The sequence below is a fragment of the Hippopotamus amphibius genome, chromosome 7 (assembly GCF_030028045.1).
Source record: "Hippopotamus amphibius kiboko isolate mHipAmp2 chromosome 7, mHipAmp2.hap2, whole genome shotgun sequence".
Taxonomy (NCBI): domain Eukaryota; kingdom Metazoa; phylum Chordata; class Mammalia; order Artiodactyla; family Hippopotamidae; genus Hippopotamus; species Hippopotamus amphibius.
Genome location: NC_080192.1, coordinates 52,436,777 through 52,460,599, shown reverse-complemented (window position 1 = coordinate 52,460,599; position 23,823 = coordinate 52,436,777). Strand labels below are relative to the sequence as shown.

Genomic DNA, 23,823 nt, shown 5'->3' with positions numbered 1-23,823 from the left:
CTAAAATAACCTCTTATTATTTGGCGAGGTCTTATAATTACACTGACCAGTCATGACAGAGTCATTGCAGCTTCTACTTTTCCTCACATTTCCTTTTTTTCTGAAACCTAGCTTTACTGAAATCAGCTTTCTTTTCCAAAACAGAGTAGACATTCTATTTCATTATTCGTTCAACAAACCTTAACTGATTATTGTTATGCGACAGGCACGATGGTGGGTTCTAGGGTCACAGAAGTAAGACACAAATTCTCAATTAGTATTCCAAAGGGGTTTATAATCTAGTAAGGAAAGGAAGTATAGAGATAAAAATTACATTATCAGTTGGCAACTGCTGTTACAGAAATAGGATCACAAGAGCACGGACTGGTTAAGGCATATTGCCTAGGAGGAGGGAAAAAAGCTTCACAGAGACAGTGGCGTTTGATCAACATCTTAAACTTAGTGAAGTTTTACAGAAGAATTAGGGGAAGTGCATTCTTCTGTATGTACGTAGAGAACAGCAAAGGTCAAGGGCCCGGGGTTCTGGTCAAGCCTACCACCTATCGAGGAAACGAAGCTAGGGGAAGATGATGGTAGGTGGGGCTCGTGGTGACCCCATCTTCCCAACTTGTAAGACAAGTGAATTGTCATGTAGGCCACCTCTTTGGGGCCTGGACCTAGAGCTCACATCAGTTACATAGCTGCTGGAGTTAGGATTATAGTCTGTAACATGGCAAAGTGTACATAGTGGGATAACAGCTGTCTGAGATCTAGAAAGACAGGTTGGGGGTAAGGGCTGTAGGCATGGAAGAATTTTGATTTTCAGTTTGAGGAATTGATATGTTGTCACCTAAGCAACTAAGGAAACCAAGAGAGATTTTGCATCAAGGGTGTGACATAATCAGCTTTGTTTTTTGAGAGCATTGTAAGGAGTAAATTGGAATGAGAGGAAACCAGTCTTGGGGAACCTAGTGAGAAAGCTGGTGCATCAGTCATCTGGGTGATGATTTTTGCTCTACCATGGGTTATGGCCAGAGAGTATTTCCATACTTCTAATGATATTGTCTTCAAAAAGTTTTCATCCCTGTAGATCAAGGATGAATCAAATGGCTTTTGTTGTTGTTTTATAAAAGATCTGTTGGAAATTTAAAACCAGGGCATTGTTATTCAGTCCATCCTAATCAGATTTTAAGGCTTCTTTCTACTCCTTTATCTGATGGCTCTTTAGCCTATTGGAGAAAAAAAAAAAAAAAAAAAGACTAACAATGATTCCAAGGTTCTTGGGCTTACCTTAACTATGCAGATGTGGGTTTGGACTGCCTCCACGAAACAGGGTGATTGCAAGCAAATGCAAGTCACTGAGAGGTGTGTGTTGCCTCCTAATCTTTCCAAGATCTTAGCTTCCACCCCTTGAAGTACAAAGAAAGTGTCCTTAATAACACTAGCTGCAAGACAGTGAACAATTATCTGGGAGGCAAAGAAAATTTTCTCTCATTTCTTTAAACTGTGTCACATAAGGAACAGTTGAAAACACTGGGGATGTTTGGTACAGAGAAAGTAAGCCTTAGCAAGCACGTAATAACTGTCTCAGATATTTGAAGACCTGTCATGTAGAAGATGGCTTAGATTAACTAGCTCTGCAAGTCTCTAAGAGTTAAGACCGACTGAGAGAACTCAAGTAGTGACAAGTTTTACATTATTCTAAGGAAGACCTAACTGTCTGAAGTCAGCGAGGCCTTGCTCAGAATTAGAGTTCTGCTTCCTTGTAGCTTTGCAATGTTCTCTGGAATAGTCTTTATCGTCCTTGGTATAATAGCACCTCAAACACAAGTATTCTAGAAGGTAATCTTGAATTAGGTTGAAGTGACCATCTGAGACGGACTGATTTGAAAGTTGCTATGAGTAGCCTGTTACATTAGCATTTAGAAAAATGGAGGGTGACTTCATAAAATGAAGCTAGGATGTGATGCTGAGCTGATAATAGCATCATGACAGTTACATTTATAGAGTGCTTGGTATGTGCCAGGCACCTTGTTAAGCACATAACAATGGATATCTCATTTAATCCTCCTAAGAACCCTAGGGAGTATATATTGGAATCTTTTCCATTTTTCAGATGAGGAAACAGCTCAGAGAAGTAAAGATATTGAAATCATCTGACCTATAAATAGTGTAGACCTATCTTGATGGTTTGAGATTTTTTTGTTCTTTTTCCTGCTTCAAGTAGGCTGTCACCCCATGTACATTTGCCTAGCCACAGGCATTTTCTCAAATTCTCTGGTAGTATTCAAGGAACCAAGTTCTTGGTGAAAAGGACACTTACCCCATGGGAATTGGGTTTTTTGTTGTTTTTTGTTTTTTCTATTCCTTAAGCTACCTTTACTTAAACACATGGTTAAGTAATTGGTTACTTACAGACCAATTAACCAGTTCTAGATCTGAGATGGTAGTATTAGTATTAGGATAAATATATATCTTTAAATGAAATTTCTGATTTAGGATAAGTTCTTGAAGATTGATTAGTTTATTAAATTTTGGGCTTGAATCAAGAGTTATATAGAGAAATTTCACTTGGTTTAAATTGTTTGAGCATAAATCGGACTGAATTAAAATTGTTTTGTTTACCTCTCTCACTAAAATGTAAGACAACTTTTCTATCTTTGGTACATGGAAGGTACTCATATAAACTGGTAGAGTGAATGACTGAATGCATGAGTAAGTACATGAATGAATGAACTTTTATCAGTATCTCAAAGAAGCTCTGCCTTTTGTTTACTAATTCAATGGATAACTTATAAATAAGCAAATCTCCTACTTACTTTAGTTTTGTAAACAGTCCCTGGATTTTTCTTACCACAGTGCTATTAAGACTCAGGTCATGGGTTTCCTATGCAATATGGTCTAGTTTGCTTGACCGTAGATTACACTCATAACCCCAGCCAACTGTGCCATAGATGTGAGCTTCTGGTCACACTGGTCTTTGCACAATCACACCTGTCATGGGAGAGAAAGACAGTTGGCTTTAGTGACAGACTAGTAGACTTAGGTTCATGTGCTAAGGATGATGTATTATTATGGTAATTGTTAAGGAATTTTGTATTAAGGAATTGTTAAGCTGAGTTATTACATTTTTATAAAGTTCAGCTTATTGGAAAGCGGTCTGGAAATATATTTCCGATATTTTTTAGTTAATTATATTACACTCTGAACCAGAGTTTCATAACATGTTCTGATTTTAATTAGGTAAATTTGTTTACATCAGCTACTGAGAATTGACACTGAAATGGTGTTTCCAGTGTATCACCATTTTGAGCAGACCTATCCCTAGCATGAAAAATTATGTTTCTTGAAGAGTTAAGAAAATGCAAGCTGAAAATGAAAATAGTTGTTTCATCTACTTTATTCCCCGTAGGATTTAAAGTTCCAGTCTTGAGTTACTTACTCTGTCTATTCAACTGCTCTTTATACCTGGGCAGTTATGAGTGACACAGGTGTATGGTGTACGTGACTTTGCACTTCTGCCTGCTCCCAGGTTGAGCACAGCTGAATGCTACATTCGCCTAGCAATTACATTAGCAAACATTCTAGGAGATGCCCCAGATATTTCCTTTAAGGTTAAGTTTTGTCGTGTTTCAGAATGAAGCTCTGGTTCCCCTGTATCTATGATTTTTTTCTAACTTTCCCACATTTTCTAGTGGCGTGGAGTTTTACCCAAAAGAATGTTGATTATTTTTCACCTTGGGGATGAAATAGATTGTGAGGCTAATTCCATGCACTGATATTTAGCTGTGATTTTAATAAATGTAAAACCATGTCCCTTGACAGATAGAAAGGAAATGTGCAAAAACACTATAAATATTATAGCTTGCTTCAGGCCATTAAGCCCAACCCAAATTTTTCCATTAGGCCTTTCGAAGGATGCTGTTGCTGCTGTCTTCAGAGTTTACTTGAATTAAGAGAATCTATTATTATAAAGACACATGAACACGAGGTTTTGGAAATTTAAAAGCACACACACTGTGGAAATATGGCCTGACCCTTTTAACCAGAATTTACATCCAAAACTCACTGAGCATGAGACACTAAAATCATTTACAGCCCCTCATTAAATATTTAATCTGGTTTTCCTCCTTCTCTCTTAGTCTTACTCTGACTCAGCATAAGTCAGGATTCCTTGACTGGTCATCACAATAGACTTATTTTAAAAATAACTCCATGAGAGGCCAAAGGCCCTCTGAATTGGTCATTTAATCCAACCATACAGATCACTTGATTGATTGCCCAGTGTACTCAATTATGGTTGTATTAATTATGCTCTTTGTTCTGCCTTCCTTTCCCCTCTTTCTGGGAAGTTCCAGCGAGGAAGCCTGCAGTTCTCCAGGAACAGAGATCCTGGCCAAGGTCCACCCCAAGTAGCGCTTATCACAGTGCTCTGTATAGGAAGCTGTTTGGGCACATCTAGCTCCTCCATGGCCTGTGGACTCTGGAGAGCGAAAGCCATGCCTTCCTCAGCTCTGGGTCCCACTCATTCATCAAAGGTATATCAAGCACCTACAGGGTGCCAGGCACCAGAGCAGGCCCTGGGAATACCAGAAGGGTTAGGACGTAGTCCCTACTCTCAAAGAAACCCTCTGTTTATGAAGAGAAAAAGAAACATGATGAATGTAATAATAACAGGTGGCATCAGTTTAACACTCACTTTGTGTTGGGTTTTGTGTTAAGCGTTTAAAAAGAACCATCCCAATAAAACCCTGTGATGCAGAGACTATTGGCATCTCTGTTTTGCCATTGAGGTAACTCACAAAATTATTTTGCTTACATACAGACAAGAGAGTTTAAAAATAGGCATCCGATTTTAGAGTTTGAACAATTAACCAGTGAACCATGCAGTCTAGAAGTGATGATGAATTATAAAATCTCAAAGAAGGGAGGTTCTTATTTCTTTATTTGAAGGACAAGGTAAAGTTACAGGAAAGTTTTCGCAAAGTAGTAGCATGGAGGATTGTACCAGGCCAGAGAAGCAAGGAGAGTCCAGGCAGTGGGACGGCGTGGGGAAAGCAGAGATGTACAAGCAGGGCCTGGCAGTGAGCAGCTTATGATCAGGTCAAAGGATGTGGTTTGAGATTTCTGGAAGGTAAGGTAGACTAGTTTGACAGGGGAAGTTATGAGTGACTTAAGAAATTGGAACTCTATCCTGAAGAAAAATACAGCAAGCATTTGATGGGTTTTAATCAGAGGAAGGACATAATTAGATCTTTACTTTGAGGGGGAGGGGCACCATGCGGCTTATAGGATCTTAGTTCCCCAACCAGGGATTGAACCCATGCCCCCTGCAGTGGAAGGGCAGAGTCCTAACCACTGGACTGCCAGGGAATTCCCTAGGTCTTTATCTTTAAAAAAAAATTCTTACGACATACAGGAAAACAGATTAGCCAGAAGAGATATGATTGGTGGCTTCTCTTTCAAGGAGAAAAAGCAAGTCTTGGATGAACCCCAGATTCTGACATAAGTGACACTATTGTCCTGGAAGCAATATAAATTCATTATAACCCTTTTAGAAAGTAGTCTTCCATTGTGACTCAAGAGTCTTTAAAAAGTGAGAAAGTAGCATTGACATACATACATTACCAAATATAAAATAGCTAGTGGGAAGCTACTGCATAACACAGGGAGATTAACTTGATGACTGGTGATGACTTAGAGGGGTGGGATAGGGAGGGTGGGAAGGAGTTGCAGGAGGGAGGGGATATGGGGATATATGTATAAATACAGCTGATTCACTTTGTTGTACAGCAGAAATGGGCACAACAGTGTAAAGCAATTATACTCCAATAAAGAGCTTAAAAAAAAAAAAAGGGTAGGAAACTTAGAAAAAAAAAGTCAAACTTTTATCCTAGTAATTTCATGTATGGGAACTGACATCAAGGCAATAGCACAAAATGCAAGATATGCCTTTAGAACAGCATTCATGATACTAGTTCAGAGTGATTAAAATATATTTTGGTGAAATTGAATGAATAAGTAAGTAATTGAATGATTGGTGGAAAATAGTGCAAACATTGGAAACCATGACAGAAGAATGGTTAATATACATTCACTGGGTAGTTATAAATCAGTAATAATGTTCCAAAAATTATATAAGTACATGGAAAATGTATGATAACTGAAAAAAAAGCAGAGTAGAAAAAAGATTGTTATTATAGAATGATTACAACTCAGACCTATGTTTAGATAAACAAACTTGAAGGACATACACCCATCAAATTATAATGGTGGTAGTTTGTCCTGTATTTTTCCAGTATTCTTCAATACACTTAATTCATTTTTATAATGAAAAAAGGTGGAAATTTGGGGACTGTTCATTTTGGACTGACGTTTGAAGTATCTGAAACATCAAAGTTTTAACAAATAGGAAACAATTAGAAATTGATTTGGTATTCAACTCTGGGTTTACACATTGCAGACATTTAATAAATGTCAACTAAATGGAAGTTCTAACCATTTTCCTTCCCCTTGGGTCAGAATCCTAGAATCCTACTGCAATGCATTAGAAGTTTTTACCATTATTTGAACTTACATAGGACCACAGAATGGGGAAAAAAAACTCTTCGTTTTTCCAACTCCATACCTGAAGCAATTTGAGGGGACTCTTCTTCCCTGCACAAAAGTAATTTTAATCAGCCAATCTCAAGTAACATAGAAAATACTTTAATTCAAACATATCTTGTTTCATTAAGTTTTTTTTTTCTATTGTATAAAGGGAACATTGATTGCTTTCCTTAATACCCATATCATTTTTCTTACCTAGCAGCTCTTGGTCAAGTCAAGGGTTTGCTCTCACCATTTTCAAATTTTTAATGAAATAGAATCCAGAGACATACTTAACCTATTGAATTTTGATGGACTTTTGATAATCCAGATATTTTCTAATTAAAGGGTTTCGGTTAGTTAGTTGAGTGTGCCACAGCAGATGTGTTTTGGTTTAAGATTGCTTCTTCTGGGATCCAGAGTCATATTTAGAAGAAAGGGTTGTTTTTCACTGTTACTGTAATAAATTGGAGACATGTTTAAAGTTGGGGTTGTGGTAACATGAGGTGATCTTGTCATTGCTTCTATGCCATCAGGACAGGGACCACACCCCAGCACTCAGACTAGGACCTGATGATGTCCAGCCCAAGCAAATTCATGCTTCACATTTCAGTCACATGGTCTATTGTTTGAGAGCACAGCCCAATTCTGTTAACAATTTTTGCAGGCAAAAGGAGTGTTGGGGGTGGGGAATGGTTAATTTCAAGGTTATTGACTAGACCATGAAGGGTTTAGACTGTCACTCAAAGCGAACATATAGGCTGAAACTTTGGTGATGTGTCATGAGGGTAGCCACCTCCCTGAAAATAACTCCCCACCAATTTTTCACAAAATTTAAAGTTCCCACTGGAGCGCTCCGCTCTTTAAGGGCCTCTTTCATGAGTTGTACATATCTTATCACATTGACTTGAGGAATTATCCATTTCCTAGTAGATGTTTGATTAATTCATCTGGTACCAACAGTAGTAGGACCCCCACACAAATGGAACATAGGTAAGTTCAGTGCACATGTATGGCAAGGGTGTGTGGATGTAAGAAGGGCTCAAGGAATGGAGCACAAGACTCGAGGCCCTTCCAAATCAGGGGTCACTTGGGTGCATCTAAAGGCCAGGGCAGTGGGGGTGGGGTGGGGGACTTCCAATTCAATTCAGCCAGTACCTGCCAAGCACTTCCTATGTGGAAGTCAATGGATATGTGTCCACAGAGACCAAAAGAAGGAAGAATACAATGTGGCCTTTTCACTCCAAGGAGTTACTGTTACAGCGTCTGGGAAAGAATTAAGTAATTATAACATTTATGGGATGTTTGCTGTGTTAGGTGCCATTCTAAGTGCTATGTATATGTCATCCGAGTAATGCATCAGCTTGTGACGTAGGTACAATGACTACGTGCCTAGTATAGATTGGGAAGCCAAGGCACAAGGGAATCCAAAGCCTTTGAGACTTCAGTCCCAGTCCTTGCTTTTAAGCATTATTTTATACTGCCTCCCAGACGGGGCCTCTAAGGAAAGATAAACGAAAAATGTGAGAGGATGCTCAGCAGAGAACAGTATGTCTGTGGGCCAGATTCCCTCTCCCTCACTAACTGAAATCTTGTAAAATATGAAATATACAAAGACTCTTATTCTTGTTGTAAGTTATTTGACTAGGATAGCTTGGGAGACCGTTATCACCCCAAACCTAAGTGTTTAATCTGAGCCTAAATATTCTTGGCTTGGGGTTAATTGGACCTAAGGGATTTTTTTGTTGTTGTTGTTATTGTTCTAAAGTCTTAGCCAAGAAATATTTTTTTTTGAACTTGCTACCTGAAATGTGGGCAGCTGGACAGAGTTATTCGGTGGCCTTTGATCCCATTAGAGAGTTCTGAATTGGTAGCTCAGATCCTTGAATGAAATATGATATTAAAATAGCACCAAGTCATAGGAGATTACAGTGTAATGTATACAGTCAGAATAGCCAAGATTCAGGGAAAATAAAATGAGTTTCAGTTGGCTTCATTTGCTCACTTGTGACTTTCCTTTCACCCTTCAGTGATTCTTAACCCACCTCTTCACATAGCAGGGACACAGCAAAACATAAAATCTCTAACTCAAGTGTAGGGATTTTAAGTCTCTCAGAGCTTAATAAACACCAGCACCCTTTATCACTCCAAGAAAACCCAGGGACAAATGCGGCTAACCAACTTGAATTTCTCAAAGTTCAGCTACTGCTCTGGTGTCATCTTCCACACTATTTTATGTTCACGAAATTTTGCTTCATCACATTTGGCCTTTTTTAAGGGAGGCCTAACGTAATGACCTAGTGTTTGCAGATGGACGGTTTAGTCGAAATTCAATTACTTTATTAAGAGTGGTCTATGGGCCTTTCTTTTCTGCCCTCTTACCAGTGGCCGGCCTTCAGCAAAGGTAGTAACTACTTCAGCTATCACACAAGCAACAGTATTTCAACTTATTTACAGATTCATTTAGCAAGTGTTGATTGGAAGCTTCCTTTGTGCCCAGGTGGGACCTGGACTAATGTCTTAAATTCCATACCCTTGGCACCTCAGTTGCCTCACCCTCATTCTGGCCTTGTGCCCAAGCACTGTGCAGGACGCCAGGGTCACAGAGCTGATGAAGATATGGCCCTTACCCCCAGTGCTGACAGTCCAATGGGAGAGACATAAATGAACCGTGGATGTTGTTATTGTCTCAAACTCTGGAGGTTAACCCATGCTACACATTTTTTCCATTCTCTGTAGCTAACTAAATAATGAACTCAAAACAGGGGGAAAAAAGGTAATTTGAATATGTGATTTCCTTTAAGGTAACTTACAAATTTTGCTGAGAAAAAAAATTCAAATACTCCTCTGTCAAACCCTCAGAATTAGCCTAGGAAAGAATATCTTAAATGCTGTGATTTACCCACTGAGTAGAAAAGTAAAACTCTCTTTCTTGTCTTAATGAAAAAATAACAGTAGTAAATGCAGAGGCAAAAAAGTATGTGGATCATAAGTGACCTTACCAGCTCACTACTTTGAAAGTGTTTTCTTAAAATTAAAATTGTAGTCAGTCAAAGGGAGAGACAAGTATCATATGACATGACATATGTAGAATCTAAAAAAATGATATAAAAGAACTTATTTACAAAAGAGAAACAGACTCACAGACATAGAAAACAAACTTGTGGTTACCAAAGGGGAAAGAGGTGGGGAGGGATAAATTAGGAGTTTGGTATTAGCAGACACAACTACTATAAATAAAATAGATAAACAAAAAGGTCCTACTGTATAGCACAGGGAACTACATTCAGTATCTTGTAGTAAACTCTAATGGAGTGCTCGCTTCGGCAGCACATATACTAAAATTGGAACGGTACAGAGATTAGCATGGCCCTTGTGCAAGGATGACGTACAAATCGTGAAACGTTCCATATTTTTCAGTATTTGTGTATCTTATACATGTATGTGTTTCCTTGACTTAGTATTTGTTTGACTCAACACTCTGTCATTAGTCTGGGGCTTGGACAGTCTGCTTTAAACCCCTTTATTGCTGGGACAAGCAACCTCTGAAGTCTGAACTACTCCACCAGAAGTTAAGTAGGAGGTTCTGAGGAGGGAGCACTGAATCCAGGATGCTAGACTGCTAGGGAATCCTCAGACACAGGGAAGATTAACTGTAGAGAACTCTCACAGAGCCCTATATCAGAGTATAAGACTCAATTCGTCCAACTGTCTGCGACTGCCAGTGCTGGACATCCCACACCAAACTACAAACAAGACAGGAACACAAACCCACCCATCAGCACGCAGACTACCTAAAGCCATATTAACCTCACAGATACCCTAAAACACACCACCTGACACGGCCCGACTCATCAGAGAGAAAAGACACAGAGCCACACACCAGAAAGCAGACACCAGACCCCCCCACCAGGAAGCCTACTCAAGACACTGGACAAACCCCACCACAGGGGCAGAGGGCAGAAACAAGAGGAATTACTACTAGGCAGCATAGGGAAAGGAGACAGCAAATCCTATAAATTAAACAAAATGAGAAAATAAAGAAACACCATGCAGGCAAAGGAGCAGGAAAAAAACCCACAAGACCAAATAAATGAAGAGGAAATAGGAAAATTGCCTGAAAAAGAATTCAGAGTAATGATAGTAAAGATAATCCAAAATCTCGATAACAAAATACAGAAAATACAAGAAACAGTTAATAAGGACTCAGAAGAACTAAAGAGCAAACAAACAGTAATGGACAACAAAATAACTGAAATTAAAAATACTCTAGTTGCGGGGGGGGGGGGGCGTTCCTCTTTGTAAATAAATAAATAAAAAAATAAAAAATACTCTAGATGCTATATATAGCAGAATAACCGAGGCAGAAGAATGAATAAGTGAGTTGGAAGATAGAATGTGGGAAATAACTGCCACAGAACAGGAAAGACAAAAAAGAATAAAAAGGATGGAAGACAGTCTCAGAGACCTTGGTGACATCATTAAGTGCACCAACATTCGAATCACAGGCATCCCAGAGGAAGAAGAAAAAAAGAAAGGGTCTGAGAAAATATTTCAAGAGGTTATAGTGGGAAACTTCCCCAACATGGGAAAGGAAATAATTAATCAAGTCCAAGAAGCACAGAGAGTCCCATACAGAATAAACCCAAGGAGAAGTACACTGAGGCACATATTAATCAAACTAACAACAATTAAACACAAAGAAAAAATATTAAAAGCAGCAAGAGAAAAGCAACAAATACCATATAAGGGAAAACCCATAAGAATAACAGCTAATCTTTCTGCAGAAACTCTGCAGCCCAGAAGGGAAAGGCAGGATATACTGAAAGTCCTGAAAGGGAAAAACCTACAGCCAAGAATACTCTACCCAGCAAGAATCTCATTCAGGTTCCACGGAGAAATCAAAAGCTTTATAGACAAGCAAAAGTTAAGAGAATTCAGCACCACCATACCAGCCTTACAACAATTGTTTAAGGAACTTTTCTAAGTAGGAAACACAAGAGAAGGAAAAGACCTACAAAAACAAACCCAAAACAATTAAGAAAATGGTAATCAGAACACACGTCAATAATCCCCTTAAATGTAAATGGATTAAATGCTCCAACCAAAAGGCACAGACTGGCTGAATGGATACAAAAACAAGACCCCTCTATATGCTGCCTACAAGAAACCCACTTCAGACCAAGGGAGACATATAGACTGAAAGTAAAGGGATGGAAAAAGTTATTCCATGCAAATGGAAGTCAAAAGAAAACTGGAGTAGCAATACTCATATCAGACAAATTAGACTTTAAAGACTATTACAGGAGACAAGGAAGGGCACTACATAATGACCAAGGGATCAAGCCAACAAGAAGAAATAAGAATTGTAAATATCTATGCCCCCAACATAGGAGCACCTCAATACATAAGGCAAATGCTAACAGCCATAAAAGGGGACATCGACAGTAACACAATAATAGTAGGCGACTTTAACACCCCACTTACATCAAAGGACATATCATCCAAATAGAAAATAAATAAGGACACACAAGTTTTAAATGACACATTAGACCATCTTGACTTAATTGACATTTATAGGACATTCCATCCAAAAACTACAGAATACACTTTCTTCTCAAGTGCACACGGAACATTCTCCAGGATAGATCACATCTTGGGTCACAAATCAAGCCTCGGTAAATTCAAGAAAATTGAAATCATATCAAGCATCTTCTCTGACCACAATGCCATGAGACTAGATATCAATTACAGGAAAAAACCTGTAAAAAATACAAACACATGGAGGCTAAACAATATACTATTAAACAACCAAGAAATCACTAAGGAAATCAAAAAATACCTAGAAACAAGTGACACAACAACCCAAAACCTATGGGACGCAGCAAAAGCAGTTCTAAGAGGGAAGTTTATAGCAATACAGTCTTATCTCAAGAAACAAGAAAAATGTTGGATAAACAACCTAACCTTACACCTAAAACAATTAGAGAAAGAACAGAGAAACTCCAAAGTGAGCAGAAGGAAAGAAATCATAAAGGTCAGATCAGAAATAAATGAAAAAGAAAGGAAGGAAACAATAGCAAAGATCAATGAAACTCAAAGCTGGTTCTTTGAGAAGATAAACAAAATTGATAAATCATTAGCCAGATTCATCAGGATAAACAGGGAGAAGATGCAAATCAACAGAATTAGAAATGAAAAAGGAGAAGTAACAACTGACACCGCAGAAATACCAATAAATTGGATAACCTGGAAGAAATGGATAAATTCTTAGCAAAGTACAAGCTTCCAAGACTGAATCAGGAAGAAATAGAAACTATGAACAGACCAATCACAAGTATGGAAATTGAGACTGTGATTAAAAATCTCCCAACAAACAAAAGCCCAGGGCCAGATGGATTCACAGGCGAATTCTATCAAACATTTGTAGAAGAGCTAACACCTATCCTTCTCAAACTCTTCCAAAATATAGCAGAAGGAGGAACACTCCCAAACTCATTCTATGAGGCCACCATCACCCTGATACCAAAACCAGGCAAAGATGTCACAAAAAAAGAACATTACAGGCCAATATCACTGATGAATATAGACGCAAAAATCCTCAACAAAATACTAGCTGACAGAATCCAACAGCACATTAAAAAGATCATACACCATGATCAAGTGGGGTTTATCCCTGGGATGCAAGGATTCCTCAATATACGCATATCAATCAATGTGATACATCATATCAACAAATTGAAGGATAAAAACCATATGATAATCTCCATAGATGCTGAAAAAGCTTTTGACAAAATTCAACCTCCATATATGATAAAAACTCTCCAGAAAATGGGCATAGAAGGAAATTACCTCAACATAATAAAAGCCATATATGAGAAACCAACAGCCAACATTGTTCTAAATGGTGCAATACTGAAAGCATTCCCTCTAAGAAAAGGAACAAGACAAGGGTGCCCACTCTCACCATTATTATTCAACATAGCTTTGGAAGTTTTAGCCACAACAATCAGAGAGGAAAATAAAATAAAAGGAACCCAAATTGGAAAAGAAGAAGTAAAATTGTCACTCTTTGCATATGACATGATATTATACATAGAAAACCCTAAAGATTCTACCAGAAAAATGCTAGCACTAATTAATGAATATAGTAAAGTAGCAAGATACAAAATTAATGCATAGAAATCTCTTGCATTCCTATACACTAACAACAAAAAAGCAGAAAGAGAAATTAGGGAAACTTTCCCATTTACCAGTGCAACAAAAAAAATAAAATACCTAGGAATAAACCTGCCTAAGGAGGCAAAAGACCTGTATGCAGAAAACTATAAGACAGTGATGAAAGAAATCAAAGACGACACAAACAGATGGAGGGACATACCATGTTCTTGGACTGGAAGAGTCGACATTGTGAAAATGACTGTACTACCCAAAGCAATTTACAGATTCAACGCAATCCCTATCAAATTAGCAATGGCATTTTTCACAGAACTAGAGCAAAAAATCTTACAATTTGTATGGAAATGCAAAAGACCCCAAATAGCCAAAGCAGTCTTGAGAAGGAAAGATGGAGTTGGTGGAATTAGGCTTCCTGACTTCAAACTATACTACAAGGCCATAGTGATCAAGACAGTATGGTACTGGCACAAAAATAGAAAGGAAGATCAATGGAATAGAATAGAGAACTCAGAAGTAAGCCCAAACACATATGGGCACCTTATCTTTGAGAAAGGAGGCACGAATATACAATGGAAAAAAGACAGCCTCTTCAATAAGTGGTGCTGGGAAAATTGGACAGCAACATGGAAAAGAATGAAATGAGAACACTTCCTAACACCATACACAAAAATAAACTCCAAATGGATTAAAGACCTAAATGGAAGGCCAGACACTATCAAACTCCTAGAGGAAAACCTAGGCAGAACACTCTATGACATCCATCAAAGCCAGATCCTTTTGGACCCACCTCCTAGAATCATGGAAATAAAATCAAGAATAAACAAATGGGACCTAATGAAACTTAAAAGCTTTTGCACAGCGAAAGAAACCATAAACAAGACAAGAAGACAACCCTCAGAATGGGAGAAAGTACTTGCCAACGAAGCAACGGACAAAGGATTAATCTCCAAAATATACAAGCAGCTCATGCAGCTTAATACCAAGAAAGCAAATAACCCAATCCACAAATGGGTGGAAGACCTAAATAGACATTTCTCCAAAGAAGACATACAGATGGCCAACAAACACATGAAAAGATGCGCAACATCACTAATCAGTAGAGAAACGCAAGTCAAAGCCACAATGAGGTATCACCTCACACCAGTCAGAGTGGCCATCACCAAAACATCTAGAAACAATAAATGTTGGAGAGGGTATGGAGAAAAGGGAACTCTCCTGCACTGTTGGTGGGAATGTAAGTTGATACAGCCACTATGGAAAACAATTTGGAGGTTCCTTAAAAAACTAAAAATGGAACTGCCATATGATTCAGTAATCCCACTCCTGGGCATATACCCAGAGAACACCATAGTCCAAAAAGAAACATGTACCATAATGTTCATTACAGCACTATTTACAATAGCCAGGACATGGAAGCAACCGAAATGCCCATCAACAAATGAATGGATAAAGAAGATGTGGCACATATATACAATGGAATATTTCTCAGCCATAAAAAGGAATGAAATGGAGCTATATGTTATGAGGTGGATAGACCTAGAGTCTGTCATACAGAGTGAAGTAAGCCAGAAAGAGAAAAACAAACACTGTATGCTAACTCATATATACGGAATCTAAAAAAAAAAAAAAAATGGTACTGATGAACCCAGTGATAGGGCAAGAATAAGGATACAGATGCAGAGAATGGACTGGAGGACTCGGGGGGCGGGGGGCGGGGGGGCGAAGGGGAAGCTGGGACGAAGTGAGAGAGTAGCATAGACATGTTTACACTACCAACTGTAAAATAGATAGCTAGTGGGAAGTTGCTTTATAACAAAGGGAGATCAGCTTGATGATGGGTGATGCCTTAGAGGGCCAGGACAGGGAGAGCGGGAGGGAGTCGCGGGAGGGAGGGGATATGGGGATATATGTATAAATACAGCTGATTCACTTTGATGTACCTCAGAAGTTCATACAAGAATGTAAAGTAATTATATTCCAACAAAGAGCTTAAAAAAAAAACTAATGGAAAAGAATCTGAAAAAGAATATAAATATATATGTATAACTGAATCACTGGGTTTTGGGGGGTTTGTTTTGTTTTCTTTCCCTTTTCAAAAGAGTTTTATTGGGATATAGTTGACATACAATAACCTACATATATTTAAAGTGTACAGTTTGATATTTTTTTCTTATTAGTCATCTATTTTATACATATTAATGTATATGTCAATCCCTATCTCTCAATTCATCCCTCCCAAACCTGAATCACTTTGCTATACACCAGAAACTAACACAACATTGCAAATCAACTATGTTTCAATTAAAAAAATTGTAGTCAATCAAATAGTTATTTTGGAAAGGGAGAGTTAATTTCCCTTTTGGTTTCTAACTTAGCTTTTGGGGATTCACACTGCAGAATTCCCCTGTGATGATACTGAGATGGGAAACGAGATGTTGGGATTCATCTTTTCATGGCTTAAGTTCTGCAGCTGAACTTCTGGGCAAGCATGGTGCTTCACCCTCCTTTTTCTCTCTCTTCTTGATAAAATCTGATTTGCATGGTGGGAAAGCCATTCACACTGTCCACTTGTTTACTTCTGTCCAACCAGCAGTATCCATTGGTACACACATCTAGTTTTAAGAAAGGGCCATTTGGTTGAAGATGTTTATTGTATAAGAGCCATGCTGGCCTTCCATTGTGTTTTACACATTCTTCTGTTTTCAGCCAGTGGACTTCTTAAGATGTAAATAATCTAGAAACAAGTTTCTGTTACATTGTTTAATATTGTTAATTTTTTCTTATTGCAGAGCAAAGAGATTGCATTCCAGCTTCATGAGGACTTAATGAAGGTTCTTAACGAGCTCTATACGGTAAGCATATAATCTTTCTTTTGGAAAAATCTTTGGTTTAGAATTCTGGTTTGCAGAAACACATCTGTTATTAGAACTCATTCCAAGAGTGTTGATGGATGCTTGCCTGATTGAAATGTGGAACCAAGTGGATAGATGCAAACTGCTATATTCTTGTGCCCCCCTCTGCCAATTTGAGGAGGCTGAAATTCAAGTAAATATGTATATGCAGTCAGAACACTGTAAGAAACTGGACTATAATTGTCCCCAAAAAGAATGTTTTTAAATGGTTGGATTATATGTGGTCTGTTCATATATTCAACTCCAGAATATTTGGGGGAGTGGGGTTGGTAATCTATTTTTTCCTTCTTGGCAATAGTTTGCTTTTCTGAACTTAAATTTTATTCAGGTTAATGCATATACTCAGAAGAAATTAAATGATTATTAAAAAAACAAAATCAATGACTAGTCATATGCCCATGTAAATTTCGTTACACACTTAATGATCGTATTGTTAACTACAAATTCCTTTTTGGAGGAATTTGATGAGTTTTTATTTTATAAGAAAACAACATAATGAGAACTGAGTAGTATTAATTTGTTCCAACTATAGATATTTGCATTTTCATTACACAAGATTATTTGAATTTTTCTTTACAGGCAAATAAAACCTGAAACTTATTATTCAAATATGTTTCTTGATTTACAAATTCATTTGTTCCTAAAAGGCAAGTGTGTAAAATGCACTTTTGTGAATTAAATTGCTTTTACTGCTCCACTGATACTTGCTAATTAAAACAACCTGTAGTTTTAAACTTTATAAAATGAGTGATATTCTTATAAAATTTACTTTCCAGTTTTTTTCTAAGCGTGTGATAAATTTGTGTTTTTATGCAGCATGTTTGCTACAACTGAGCTTTGAATTAAATTGACAATTTCTAATTGCTAGTTCCTCCCTCAGAAACCTTTAACTTTATGTGCAAAATCCTCATGTTATAAGGTCATATCCATATAAAAGGCATTTATTAGCCTACATTTGGCGTGATTTGTTAATTTCTGATAATCTCAGGTATCAGCCATTACTAGAAATCCTGGATATAGAATTTAAAGTTAAATGAGCATTGTGCCTCTGAGACTTCCACAGAAGACATTCTGTGTCTTCTTCCATTGAACTGTTTTGAGACGAGGGCTTCATGGCACCTTCCTTGTGGTTCCCTTTGCTTGGGCATTGTTTTACCTAGAAATATAAATCAGTCTCTAATACTTTAAAAAAGAAATCTGCTGGTTGTCATGGCATCATAAACAGGAGCTTGCTGTTTATGGTCTGGAATTCGTAGCAGTAGTCAAAGCAAAAGTGGCAAAGATAAACTTGACTGTTGAATACAGGCAAAGTTGGTAGAATGTCATGAAACTTTTATCTCAGTGAGAGATATGTATAGAGAAATTTCTCCTGGATTCAACCTGTCAAGTGGAATTAGACATCTAGGAGACTCTATAGTTGAATCAAATAAGTTGATACCTCCTCAAAACTCTCATCAGTATCAGCCTGAAAGCCAGAAGGAGCTAGGTTCTAGAAAAGGCCACCAGAGTTGAAATAACCATGTCAGTCATTTAATCTCTGAATCAGTTGAGGAATCAAAGCATAGAGGAGATGGGCAGTGAAGTTTGTTTTATTTTGTTATTTAATTTTGGCTGCACCAGCTCTTAGTTGCAGCACACAGGATCTTTAGTTGCGGCATGTGGACTTCTTAGTTGTGGCATGCAGACTCTTAGTTCTGCCACGTGAACTTTTAGTTGCAGTGTGCATGCCAGATCTAGTTCCCCGACCAGGGATCGAACCTGGGCCCCCTGCATTGGGAGCGCAGGGTCTTACCTTCTGGACCACTAAGGAAGGCCCAATGAGGTTTTAATTAGGTAGTCTGTAGATCACTTTGAGTTCTCAGGAGAAATTTTTACTTTACACCAGAGAGCATGGACATTCAAGGTCAGAGGTCATGTTCTGTAGGGAAACACCTTATTACACACACGCATGCACACACACACACACACGCACTTTTTCTCCATCTTTATTGGAGTATAATAGCTTTACACTGTTGTGCCAGTTTCCGCTGTGCAACAAAGCAAATCAGCTGTATTTATTCATATATATCCCCATATCCCCTCCCTCTTGAGCCTCCCTCCCGAGCATCCCTCGCTCCCTCCCTATCCCACCCCTCTAGGTCATCAGCAATCATCGAGTTGATCTCCCTGTGTTTAGGCAGTTGCTTCCCACTAGCCTCCTATTTTACATTTGGTAGTGTATATATGTCAATATTACTCTTCCCCACCTCCCCATGTCCTCAAGTCTGTTCTCTACCTCTGCGTCTTTATTCTTCCTCTACCACTGAGTTCATCACTACCATTTTTTTAGATTCCATATATGTGCACACACACTTTTCACTGTAAACGACTATGATGTTTGGTCTCTCTTGCAATTTAATTTCAGATACATAAATTCTGTCTTGTTCAAATGAAATCTGTCCATTACACATATTCAGTTTACATTCAGAAGGGAAGAAAAGGAGAGGAGTATTTGAACAGGTGACCAGGGGTTGGGAAATGTGATTTAGGTTCTTTATTCAACCACTGACCAGTCACGAATAAATTACCTTCTGAGTTGCATCATGCATAGAATTTTGTACAATTGATGATGTAATAATGATTGTTAAAATGACCTGTATAAAATACGAAGCCTCAGGGAGTTGAGGACGCTATTTAATTGCCTTTTCAAACAAATATTCACTCCTCCCTTTCTCTCAACCCTTGATACTCCTTAGGAGTTGAAGATGAACTCCTTTTTGAGAGGTACGTTAACTTCCTTAAACCAATGGAGCGCTTTATCTTAAATTACAGTCAACCTTGGAGATGTGCAGTAGCCTTATGTGTGGGCTTCTCTGCCCAAAAATAGTTCTCATACAGGTCTGTTGATAATTCCAAATGTTCTCTCAGAAGGCTTTGTCTTAAATAAAATACAAATGCCCAGGACAAATAAAAAGAGATGCCTTATGATCACTTATAACTTAAAGTGAATTGAATTTTATCAGATCCTTTGAGAACAGGTTATATCCATGGGGCAGGAAGGCCTGGACCTGAGCAGGAGAGAGGGGATGGTGGCATCTGAGTGCCATCTGGAATGAGAGGAAAGGCTCTGAAGACATGCATCCGCTCTTCTATATTTTTGCCTCAACCTTGCCTTTATTTACAGAAACAGGGCCTCAAAGTGGTTTTGAACCTACCACAAGGGCAAGCCACAGCAGTTAAAATTACTTGGGCCTTGAGTAACAGAAGTACCCAGAATAATGGCATAAACAATATAGAAGTTTACCCTCTCTCTCACATAAAGGAAGTTCAGAGGTTGGCAGCCCAGGACTGGTATGGAGGTTACATAAACCCATCAAAGAATCAGGATCCTCCTAATACACTGTTCAGAGAAACGTGGTTGTATCTTTGTCCTTATTATTCAAGATAGTTGCCAGAGCTCCAGCCATTACATCTGCATTCCTGAAATGGAGAAAGGAAAGAAGGGCAGGCCTACTGTCTCTTACAAAGACTTAATGAAGGTTCCATATAACACTTTCATGTACATCTCATTGGCCAGAACTTAGAAACACAGTTTCACCAGGCTTCAAGGAAGTCTGGGAATTGTAGTCTTCTAGCTGAAGTGTAAGCCTGTCCCCTCATACCAAAATCTCAAAAGATTATGCTGTGTTTTAGGAGAAAAGCAATTATTTATCTATATTAATATTTCTTTGCTTTGCCTAGGTTTTGCAGCATTATACTTGGCATAAAAAACAAGGAACTTAACATCCTCAGTAAGCAAATTCTAATAGAGATTAATGCAGATGTCATCATAAATCCACGTGAAATTGATTGCTAATTATACATAATTGATGATCACTCTCTCTGTACATCAATGACACACATGGCTAGCCAGAGTCAAGAGGTAATCTATCCTCAAGTTCCACTAAATTAAGAGGAAAGAACTGAGAAAATGAAGATTTATCCAGCCCTTACTATGAGGCACATGCAGGAATGGGAATTCATTTCTCACAGCAGAACTATAAGCCAGGTATTCCTAATCCCAAGGTTACTCATGGGAGTGGGGCTCTGAATCATTAGCTCAAGACCACACAAATAGTAAATGAATGTTCCAGAATCTCAGCACAGTTCTGTCCCCAAGGCCCATCAGTTCCCTATTGGACAGCTGTCTTGGGGAAGGATATGCAGGGCAGGTGGGGAGAGGAAGAGTGGAACCTGATCTAATAGGTAAAACTCAGAGTTGAAACTCTTACACTGCATGCTCTGATTGCCACTTGTAGAAACTTGATTGATTGTTCCTTATTGTTGATATGGGTTACAACATAGGCAAACCAAAACGGCGTAGGGTTTGCACAGTCAGCTTGAATATTAGGATATGTTCATTTGGGGTGGTGCCTCTCTTTATTTTTTTTTTAATTTTATTTTGTATTTATTTTTGGCCATGTTGAGTCTTCGCTGCTGTGCACGGCTTTTTCTAGTTGTGGCAAGCTGGGGCTACTCTTCATTGTAGTGTGCAGGCTCCTCATTGCAGTGGCTTCTCTTGTTGCAGAGCACGGGCTCTAGGGCATGCTGGCTTCAGTAGTTGTGCATAGGCTCAGTAGTTGTGGCACATTGGCTCAGTAGTTGTGGCACATAGGCTTAGTTGCTCCATAGCACGTGGGATCTTCCTGGAGCAGGGATGGAACCCGTGTTCCCTGCATTGGCAGGCAGATTCTTAAGCACTGCACCATCAGCGAAATCCAGATGCCTCTTTAAAACTTAGCTTTTCATATAGCTTTAGTGTTATAACATGACAATACCACCTGTTTAGCTGTGTGTTCGCACATGGTGATTAGTGCTCAGTATCCATTACTGGATATTCCATGCACCTTTGTTTTCTTCTCTCTGAGCCCTGCCTCTAATTTGCCTAACAAATGTAAATAGAAAATAGAAGCTGTCCTAGTACAAATCAACTCTGCTGAGCCTTTTGTATAGGAGTTATTTGGAAAGCAAGGTTGCTGAGTGCACACAGATATCCATGCTGGCCTTTGCATATCTTTGAACCGCTTTAAACTGTTAAAATAAAAAGCTAATTATTTTTTAGAGGAGATGGGAGGGAAGATACTGTTTATTATTTCAAGCCCTTCCTTGAAAACTCCACCTCAGAGGACTGCTGAGGAAAGCTTCCTTGGCTGGCTTTGTGAGCCTCCCACAAACCAGGAGCTAACGCATTCATCTATAAGGAGGAAACATGCCGCAGGCAAGGTTGACGAGTCATTCCCAAAGAGCCCAAGATGCTTGCCATCTCCTATCAGAAGATTTTTCTCTGTGCCTCAAAGAGTTGGGTTTGTTTTTTTGTTTTGTTTTGTTCTTTTGGATTTTTTTTTCTGGTTAAGTATTTATTCTAGCTCAAGGGCATTTGAAGTATTTGAAATATATGTTTCTGTCGTGAAAATGAAAATCCATTCCTTTGAGAGGAACTACAAAGGGGCCTGGATCTTGGAACAAAACACTGAACAAAGAAAAATAAGGTGTAAAGGATATGTAAAAGGCTCCCCCAAATGAAAACCTCTCTGGAATACCACATTCTCCTTGATGCTCCCTGGAAAACTTTTTTTAAAAGCAGTCTATTTAGAGATCTTGGGCTGACAAAGTGTTTCCATATATCCTTGCCCTGGCTTTATTACTAGACACTTAGATGGAAAGAAAGAGATGTGTTGGGGTCACATGACTCCCTGCCAACTTCCAGATTCTAATCTTGGCCTTGACACAGACTGACTTCAGAGACCAGCTTCACTAGTTTAACCTGAATTCATTTTACTGCCAAAACTATTGGGATTAATAAAATTTCCATTGGAAGATTCTCTAAGGACATCTCTAAGGAGATCCTTTTTAATTTTTTTTTAAATTGTTATGGAAATATAGTTGATTTACAATGTTGTGTTAGTTTCAGGTGTACAGCAGAGTGATTCAGTTTTTTTTTTTATAAATTTATTTATTTTATTTTATTTATTTTTGGCTGCGTCGGGTCTTCATTGCTGCACTCAGGCTTTCTCTAGTTGTGGTGAGTGAGGACTACTCTTCGTTGTAGTGAGCAGACTTCTCATTGTGGTGGCTTCTCTTGTTGTGGAGCATGGGCTCTAGCCTCGCAGGCTTCATTAGTTGTGGCTCTCGGGCTCTAGAGTGCAGGCTCAGTAGCTGTAGCGCACGGGCTTAGTTGCGCTGCAGCATGTGGGAACTTCCCATTCCAGGGATCGAACCCGTCCCCTGCATTGGCAGGCGGATTCTTAACTGATGTTTCACCAGGGAAGTCCCGATTCAGTTATTTATATATTATATATATTCTTTTTTTACATTCTCTTCCATTATAGGGTATTGCAAGATTTTGAGTATAGTTCCCTGTGCTATATAATAGGTCCCTGCTGGTTATCTCTTTTATATATAGTATGTATATATGTTAATCCAAAACTCCTAATTTATCCCTACCCCCTCCCCAGATGACTGTTTGATAAGAACTTTATATGTAGACATCTTTTAGGACACCCTGATAATTAATGAGTTGAAATGCTCCCTAGCTCCTGCTTGGAATTTTTCTTTTCTCTCTGAGATTTGAGAATTACTTATGGTTGGTGCTTATGAACTACGAATAAAACTGTCTTTTTTTATTCTTTTTTTTTCAGAACTTTTATTGCGATATAACTGACATACAATAAACTGCATATATTTAAAGTGTACGATTTGATTTTTTTTCTTATTACTAATGTATGTATGGCAGTCCCAATCTCCCAATAAAACTGTTTTTTAAAAGTGAGCAATATGAACTGAAAACAATTATTTGGCTTAGAAATTAAAAAGAAAGTGTTAGCAAGTGTAGTTAGTAAAAACAAAACACTTCTAAAGAATGTTTCATATCAGAAATCCTTCTTGGTCTTCCCTGGTGGTGCAGTGGTTGAGAGTCCCTCTGCCAATGCAGGGGACACGAGTTTGAGCCCTGGTCCAGGAAGATCCCACGTGCCCCAGAGCAACTAGGCCCGTGTGCCACAACTACTGAGCCCTCGCGCCTAGAGCCTGTGCTCGGCAACAAGAGAGGCCACTGCAGTGAGGAGCCTGCACACCATAAAGAAGAGTAGCTCCCACAACTAGAGAAAAGCCTGAGCGTAGCAACGAAGATCCAATGCAGCCAAAAATG

The 23,823-nt window shown here is 38.6% G+C and overlaps 1 protein-coding gene and 1 non-coding gene across 7 annotated transcripts in view; both read left to right on the top strand.

Moving 5' to 3' along the window:
• SRGAP1 (SLIT-ROBO Rho GTPase activating protein 1) overlaps window positions 1-23,823 on the top strand; it is a 264,983-nt gene that overhangs the window by 146,632 nt on the left and 94,528 nt on the right. For all 6 annotated transcript variants that reach the window (XR_009054655.1, XR_009054656.1, XM_057741462.1 and 3 more), the window contains one exon: window positions 16,536-16,598. Coding sequence is in view for 4 of the 6 variants with exons in the window: in XM_057741462.1 (XP_057597445.1) it covers window positions 16,536-16,598 (63 nt within the window). In the remaining 2 variants the exon portion in view is untranslated. The remainder of the gene's footprint in view (window positions 1-16,535; window positions 16,599-23,823) is intronic.
• LOC130857983 (U6 spliceosomal RNA) lies at window positions 9,882-9,984 on the top strand. Its single transcript, XR_009054966.1, has one exon. It is a non-coding gene; the product is annotated as a U6 spliceosomal RNA (small nuclear RNA).